General features: G+C 30.8%; 1 protein-coding gene across 1 annotated transcript; it reads left to right on the top strand.

Annotated features, from left to right (window-relative positions):
- The first annotated feature begins 8,125 nt into the window (after positions 1-8,125).
- Positions 8,126-8,841, top strand: LOC110903068 (transcriptional regulator TAC1). Its single transcript, XM_022149269.2, has one exon. It carries the CDS (start codon positions 8,232-8,234, stop codon positions 8,706-8,708), a length of 477 nt encoding a protein of 158 aa, XP_022004961.1. The 5' UTR covers positions 8,126-8,231; the 3' UTR covers positions 8,709-8,841.
- Positions 8,842-9,378: the final 537 nt, after the last annotated feature.

Raw genomic sequence — 9,378 nt, 5'->3', positions numbered from 1 at the left:
TTAAAGAAGGTTTAAATCCAATTTTCATTGGTTCTTATGTGAATTTTCCATTTGTGATTTTTTATTACCATTTACTATAATTTTTCTCTAATAACGGTGTTTGTTAAAAATTTTAAAACACTAAATACACAGTTGTGTTTAACATTCCAATATAAAATTGTTTGAAAACGAAATGTATTCAACTATGCTGAGTACTGGTTTCGTAATGAATCAAACGGATACTGTCCAAACAACATTGGTATTAGTATTGGTATTATCGAAATTGGTTTCGATATTCGTAAACACGTGTTTTGGCATCGTAAACTATACCGAGTACCGGTATCAAAATGAGCCATACCGATACCCACCAAACAATATTAGGCTCGGTATTAATATTATTGGAATAAGTCTGGATATATGTTTTTCTAGTTTTCGACTGATGTAAAACCCGTGTTGAAATCATTTTGGGCATCATATTACTTTCTTTTTAGGTCATATGAGACAACTTTTGTGTAATTAAAATAATGCACATAAATTTTCTATTTTGTAATACCAATATTTTTTACTAAAACGGTTCTGCCCGAACAACATAGGTACCCGTATATATTTTTAGGGTTCGATACAAGTCTGTTTCTATATTTTTCCACTATCTGTGTTGAAGCGGTACCGTATTACAACGTAACTTTGTGACTCACAACTTTATATTTACAACTTTTATTTTATGGGTTATTCGATTTTAATAATCTTAAATTTCACATGTTGGCCGATAATAATCACAACTCTATAAATTCTCTCTAGCGATCTCAACCTGTAAGAATTTGATCCCCATCGATTATTTTCAAACTATAGGTGCACTTAATTCAATTAAAGAGACTGTAAATGCACTTGAATCTATTGAGGATGTCAAATTCTTATATATTATAAAAGGATCAATGGGGGCCAAATTATTACAAGTTGGGATCATTGAAGGTAATTTTTAAAGTTAGGATTATTATCGGCTACTAGGTGAAACTTTGAATTATTAAAATTCAATAACCTTGATTTGATTAGGCTAATACTACTATAAAAAGTGTGTTATGTTTTGTTGATATACGATCGCAGACTAGTTTGTCAAAAGTCATAACCAACAACCACCGATATAAATTTGTAGTTATGTAATGTCAGTGGTTATAGCCGTCTTGGTTTGAGGTTTGACAATTTTTCTTAATGAAGTTTACCTTTAAAAAAACCGCTAAGCGAGGGTAACCCTTTAAATCCCAACAAGTCAGTTTTAGTATTAAATTATTATAATCATTAAAATAGTGTTTTTATACTTGTTGACTCCTTTCCACACCAATAGACTATGGACACGTTTCAAATTACAAAATCGTGAAAGACATTTTTATTAGGTTTAGGTGGTGTTTACTTCTTACTATATATTATATTAGATTTGTCAAACACTTAAAGCTCAGCCAATGAGATCGGTGACTCGTTAATGAAACAAAATCTTTAAATTGGTTCAAATCTTATAAACAACATGATTAAGAAAATTCTTAAAAAAATGGTTACCTTTTATATACAATTAACTTTTTTTTAAACGGCCAATAAATCAGTCATGAGCATTTTCGGGGTACCCACTGAATAAATAGAGTACTCCGAAAGTAACCCGAGTCGCCCACCACCAATTCCAAGAAAAACTCGGTAACCCACCCGCCCGTAGGCACGACGGTAAAATTACCGGTAAAACCCGTTTGGCTTAAGGATCGAACCTAGATATCCCTAGGTCTCCTATCACTGCCACCAGTGCCTCACTCCTTTTTTGCACCAAATGGGAATTGAACTTGCAGTATTCAAAGAAAAACTCAAGTACTCCTACCACTTGAGCTAGAAATTGTTGGCTATGTACCATTAACTGATTACTTTTTTTTATTTACAACGTTTTTACCAACATAATACATATATATACTAGATTAGTTATCCGTGTGATACATGGCTAAACTAATATGTTTGATAATTAGATATTTTAAATAAATTTACATGAAACGTTGAATAAAAAAAAATACAAAATTATAATTAGAATTAATACTCACAAAAGTTAAAATGTAATAATACTTCATAACTATGTAAATAGTTCTTTGTATATAACATTTATCGTTTTGTTTGTCACACTATCTTTCTATACTAATAAATAAAAATCCTTTTTGGACACGTGTCATTCTCTGGTAATTTCTCACCCTTATTTTCTTTTATATTTCTTTTATTAAATAATAATAATAATAATAATAATAATAATAATAATAATAATATTAAACATCAATTTAACTAAATCTATTTATCTCTTTTATCTCTTTTTGGACACATGTCATTCTCTGGTAATTTCTCACCCTTATTTTCTTTTATATTTCTTTTATTAAATAATAATAATAATAATAATAATAATAATATTAAACATCAATTTAACTAAATCTATTTATCTCTTTTGTTTAATTGGTTTATTTTTTAACTCTAAAGTTTCAATTTTTGGCAATTTAAGTCTAAAGTTTCAATCTTTGGTATTTTAACCCCTTTGATTAATTTGATTTTTCACTTCTAATTCAAAAGTTTTCATCTTTTGCAATTTAACTCCTTTAATTTTTTTTACTTTCAATCCAAAACTTTTCATCTTTTGCAATTTAATCTCAACATTTTTTTTACTTTCAACTTTAGTCTCTTATATACTTTTCATCTTTCATAAGTTCTCCGTTTAACATGTCGTTCTAAATTTCTGACTTAACACGCCGCAACGTGCGTGTGGGGTTCAACGTTTTTTCATCTATTTTTCCTGTTTGACATGTCCGTCGCATCGCGTCTATTTTTCCCCATTTGATAGGTCTGTCGCAACGTGCGAGTCAGAGATCGACTTAGTTATTTTTTCCTTGGTTTTACACATAGGCACGTGGTCATGTGAGAAACATTTGCCTTTCATCTAACATGATATATAACTATTGAATCCCCGCCGCATTGCGGCGGGTGGTAAATCTAGTTATCATTATTTAATATTAGTAGTTAAATTTGACCCGTTTAAATAATAATGACATTTTTTCTTTTATATTACAAAGTAAATAAATAATGATTGATAAATATTAGACATAATTTTTATTTCATCCATTTAAAATAAAACAAAACCATCTAAATTACTCTATATATTGGTGATTATTTTGATGATTAAAATATTATACTATTTTGAAATATATACATAATCGTAATTAGTTAATATATAGTGTCAAAAGCTATATCAATATATTCATTTGAGTTTATATAAAACTAGATTATTACCCCGTGTATTACACGGGTTGAAAAAATATTATTTTACATACTAAATAATAAAACCATATATCTTTAAAAACCTCATTTATTACACGGGTTGAATAAATGAAATTTTATATATTAAATAATAAAAAAATATTATATTTTTAAGAACCTCGTGTATTGTAATTTATATACCAAAAAATAAAAAAGTTAAATCTTTAAAAACTCTATGTATTACACGAGTTGAATAAATGTAATTTTAGATTAATAATATATTAAATAAATATAATTTTAGATTAATGGTGTATTAAATAAATATAATTTTGGATAAAGTCTTATATATAAATTTTAAGTAATAAGTGTATTTGATAAATAATAAAAATACTAAAAATAGTAAAAAATCTAATTTATATACTAAATAATAGTAAAAATAGGTGTCACATATTGGTTTCTTTAATTATATAGTATAGATATAGAAGTTCATATCATCGGTTGTTTCAATCGATAACATAATTTGTTTTCATATCATGGATCCATAACCAACGCTACAAATGTGACAAACAACACTACAAAAAGGGAGGTGGATATGAAATACCGAGTATAAAGTTAACCGAATAGACTATAAAGAAATTGAACTAAAGTAGAGTATATGGTCTAAATATGGAGTAAAGTGAAATAAAAAAGTAAAGTGTGCATGGTCTAAATATGGAATAGTGAAATAAGTCGTTTTATACTTAACATTTATGAATATATAATAGTCACTAAAAGTAAACTAATAATATTAATACTTAATAAAAAACATATGCACATTTTTTTATTAAAACGATGATATTTTATATTAATACTTAATAAATAAAAAACAAATAAAAACTTGACGTTTTATAATATTAACACATTTTTATAGCAACATTTTATAAAAAAATCTATGAATTTTCTTATATTAATATTTCACAACTTTCCCATACTAAGACATCCATGAATTTTTAAATAAAATGTCATCTTGTACATCCCAATCATTAGGCAATCATTGGCTGATAACCAATGATTGGTATTAATTAGGTGGGCCTGAGCCAGGCGTATAGGGCTATGAGAGGAGTATAGGGTTTGGGGATGTATAGATACTTTTGGGGGATGTGTGGATACGTCCACCGTTTGAGAAACGATCAAGTATGCATCAATTTGAATCAGAGCGGTCGTGATCCGCATCAATGGACGCTCAAACTCAAAGCGAGGAGGAATTCTGCTGGTACGTAAACGAAACGTTTGCTCGGCGTGAGTTCCTATTCGATCATGTCATCGTTACACTGCAAAGCATTCGCACCGGAGTTCAATCCTTTCAAACCCCATTCCAACCAGCACCACAAGATGGTTATATGGCAGATAACAACTTGAATACGAACGAGCAAACCATGATTTAAGAGCAAACCAATGATTTAGATGCATTAAAACCAACTCATGAACAACCTTTACCCTCTCAAGTTCATGCACCACAGGAACAAGCTGCAATGCACAACTACAAGGTATCAATTTCCCGTGAAAGACGGCACGCTGGTGGTGAAAGATGTAATTTTGGAACACGATTGGTGTTCACCGCGGCACATCACTATGACTTCTCCGATTGCAACCGGAAGAATCGAGTGGCGTCAGGCGTGGCGTTTAGCTGAGTCGTCCCTTTCGATCTCTCCTTCTGGACAAGGAGCGTTTTAGCGGTGGATAATGATATGTACGTGCCCAACCCACTTAGCCCATGCACTCACTTTTCCTTTATATGCCCCTCATGCATTACGCTTTCTGTTTCCTATATTTGTGCATATATTAGTAGTTAGTTTTAGAGCATTAGTAATCAGAGGTTAGTGGTTCCTTTTTAATGTAGCTCTTGTTTGTTAGCCTATAAAAGGTTATGTAATGTAATTTCAATACGAGATATGCATTAATTCTCTTAAGCTTCTATCTTTTTCTTGGTCCATATGAGAAACGATTAGGTTTGTATCAACAACCATCATCCCCAACATATACAAACATATCACCAACAAATGAATATCAAATCGAATACCCTTACCTCAAAAATACTAAATCTTTGTTCTAATTAGGGCGGACCCACTGGTCAAGGTGGGCGGCCACACCCATTGAAAAAAAAATTGTGTATATTTTAGGCAAAAAAACCCGACCAATCCTCTTGAAAATATGGTTGAACATCTCATCCGCACCCCCGACAATAATTTCTGGGTCCGCCACTGGTTCTAATCACCATATCTGATAACCATGATAATCAACTTTTTTGATCCAAAACCACAAATCGCGTGGAAACTGTAACCACCTAAATAAAAAGTGAACAATAAACAATTATGGAATTTCGTATATTCATAAACACCATCTTCGTGTATCGAACTAGTTTAAGGCTTCGAACATCCAAAAACCTCAAAAGCACAAATGCAATCAATCTAACAATTAAATTACATCAACATTGATGTGGTAAGTTTTCAAATATGTTACATCAACGATCAACTACTTTTAGATTATTCAAATATGTTTAAAGGGGTAAGTTTTCAAGGTTTACTATCAAAGTTGACTACAATCAAAGTATACATTTATCTCTATCATATCACATCATAGTATGTATAACTTAACACCCACTCTAAATATACAATCAAGTTACGGTTTTTTACTATATAAGAGTGATAATATAAGTGACACATGTCAGATGTAGGTTTAATTTGATTGCCCTCTTTGGCTTTTTGTTCATTTGGACGGTAAAGGCCAAGCATGCTTCTAATAAAGTATGAATATTAACAATTAATAATCTTTTAATCTTCGTAAGTGCACTTTAAAACGTCACTTAGTTCATGCTAGATCCTTAGCTACATCATAAGGTGCCTCGCCTTGTTTGTTTTGGTTAGCTTCCAGTTACACACGATCAAAAACAGCATTTAAATATGATTTAATGAATTAAGTGGTGTTTGACATTGCTTATTAAAAAAAAATTCTTATATACTCATTGCTTTAACACCAAGTAATTTGAATTAAACAAGTCGAAGTTATATATTTAAAAAATCTAGCTGATAAATAATTTAAATAAATTATCTAAATACTCTCATATAATAAACTATTATACTACACAGAAAAAATCAAATTAACTTTTATTGTTTAGTAGAAATTGATTAAACAGTTATGAAGTCTTCTTTTCGTTTATTGTATCATGACATTTAGGGTTAAATAGTGAAGTTATATTATTTTGATGAAACTTGATAATATTGTAAAGCTAACAAGTTATGATTAAATATTAAATAGTTTTATTTCACATTTATAAAAGATTCTATGTTAATATTCACCATGATATTATAACAAAAACTAATTAATATACTATCATACATAATTATTAAATGAAATTAATAACAATAACAATAATATTGTTGTTATTTTTTATTCGGTTAATAATAATAAAATGCATGCAAATTGATGTCAAAGAAAGTTATTAGGGTTCTTAGGACATAATTTAAGTTATATTTGGCCCTTGGGTGATTTTAACATTATCAAACCATTTTAGTTAATTAAGATTTATTTAATACTAAAAAAAGAATAAACATTGATGTGAATTATGATGTAAAGGACATCTTCATTTAAGACTAATCTTATCTCATACATCAACAAATGATGGTTCAAGGGGTCGGGCGAATCTCCCCATTGACTAGAGGGTGTTCCAAGGGGGCATCATCCCTTTGGCAGGGTCCAAGGGACTAGGATTAAAAGTCGTTTCGATTTGAATTGTTAATACTTAATAGAAAGTTCTATTATCGTTACTATATATCATCTAGTAAATATGATTAACAACAACTTGGTCCATTACTGACAAGTATGATCAGTAGCAAATATATTCCAAGTAGTAACTATGATAAATAGTAACTTAGGCTATTAGCAACAACTATGATCAATAGCAACTTGTCAACTTAGTCTATCGCGGATAAGCATGCATAAGCAATAATTTTAGGCTATGAACAATAACTGAGATCTTGTTTACTGCCCATCATTTACAATAACTGAGTTATTGCTGAAGGAGTTTCTGGTTAGAGATTTACTAATCGTAGAAGTAACTATTGATGGTTAAAACGGAATAACTGTCAACGGTTTTAACCGTCAATTAACATACTATTACAAGATGGGTTGTGTAGTTTCAACAAAATGTTCATGGTTCCACAACTAAAAAATGTTAAGTATTTAATATTTTATAATACATGCTTTCAAAACAAAATGTAACATACTCGTTCTTGTTTCTTTTAGATTATTCAATTGAAATACTTCAATATGAGAGTGATACCTACATGATTCAAAGATATATATATTGATGGCTATTGCAAAATATAAAACCTACATGGTCTTGTCTCAGTCCTTATCTAAGAGACCAAATATTAGATATTGTTTTTGTGTGTGTGTGTCGGGGGGGTGGTTTAGAGAGAATTAAAAATCTCAAAGCCAGTAGTACGTAGCATCATGTTTGAAAGAGATAGTTACACGCAATTCAAAATATGAGAAATGATCTCTCGTTTTTTCAATAGATTATGACCTATAACCGGATAGTACTTGTTAGTGAGCCATTATCTAAAAGGAATTTGGAGTATTATATTTATTTAGAAATACACTCGAATCTGGTGATCAGTGATATCATGCGCATGCAAGTACCCTAGCAAGCAGACATGCATCCGTAACTACTATGTCTTTTGCATTTAAATAACAAAAGTCCACTGTTTATTAATTTATTTTTTTGGTTTATTAAAGAAGCAACAGCTAGGTTCAGAGAACATATATAGATTACACATATATATGTCTCTAACTTCAACTATTTGAGCCTCTCTATCTCCATCTCCCTCTCTATCTCTTTCTAGCTTTCATTTTTTAAGGCTACAAATACGTGTGACACAAACACGCCAACTGGCCCACGCCTGAAAAGCCTGAAAGTACAAGACCTTCCCAAGATTTTTTAGGACTGCCTCATGGAGATAAAAAAGCCTGAAAGTACAAGACCTTCCCAAGATTTTGTAAGCACCAACTGTGGTGGTTTTGGTCAAGAAAGTAGATCATATACATGTGCTTTCTGTAATAGGGGTTTCTCTAATGCACAGGCACTAGGTGGTCACATGAATGTTCATAGAAAAGATAGGGCTAGGTTGCAAGAATCAATCCAAGAAACCCTAATTACAACAGAAGCTACAAAAAGTGTGAATTTGAATCCAGTTGATCAACTTGAAGCACAGTCATCGGATGATGATGATGATAAGGGTGTTAACTTCAAGAAACCAACATTGCAACTATCTTTGTGGATTGAGCCACCGTCTGCAAGCGATTATTCTAGCATCAGATCGAATAAAGTTTCTTCTTTATCATCTTCATCGACGACAGATGTGGACCTTGAGCTTCGACTATGGACGGATTCTGAAACGGCTTCAAGAGATCATGATGTAAGAAACTAGCTAGAGAATTTTATGTAGGTTTCATGATATTTGAAAACCTAAAAACAGGTTCAGTTCTTGTTTAAGATGACATCTTTTTAACCTAAATGATGTCTTTGATTAATATACTTTTATATAGTAACCACTTCTGTCATATTCTTTATAATCTGCATCCGTAATATTGCTTTCTTGTTTCAAATCTTTTGCATGTTAATCATAACAAAGAAGTTTTCATGATCATAGATTTTTAAATAATCCAATTTTGGTAAAGCGATGCTTCAATTGATGATCGAGTAAATCTGAGCCGTTTAAACAGGATCTCAAATATAAACTAGCTAACGGGCCAAAGCGCACAATAAACAAAACATATTTATTATGCTAACAATTTTCATGATCATAGATTTTTTTAATAATCCAATTTTGGCAGCCATCTCTAAATGGCTAGTTAATTAATTTGACCGGTTTAAGCAGGATCTCCAATCCTCATATATGTTTGTATGAAGGCTTCAAAAGATATTTCATGTTTCATAATTTTTCTTGTAAGAGAAAAGTTTTAAGTGTGTGATATCCCATGCTAGCTTCATCAATTTGTTGTTAGATATTTTAGTGTAATCGGGATTGACTTGGTGATCAAAGCGAATAATAATACACATCAAGCAAGTTAGGAGGTGCGGGAGTGCACGCTTGTTTG

This window comes from Helianthus annuus, chromosome 13 (assembly GCF_002127325.2).
Source record: "Helianthus annuus cultivar XRQ/B chromosome 13, HanXRQr2.0-SUNRISE, whole genome shotgun sequence".
Classification (NCBI taxonomy): Eukaryota; Viridiplantae; Streptophyta; class Magnoliopsida; order Asterales; family Asteraceae; genus Helianthus; species Helianthus annuus.
The sequence above is the reverse complement of the archived record's forward strand: the minus strand, read 5'-3'. Positions and strand labels throughout refer to the sequence as shown.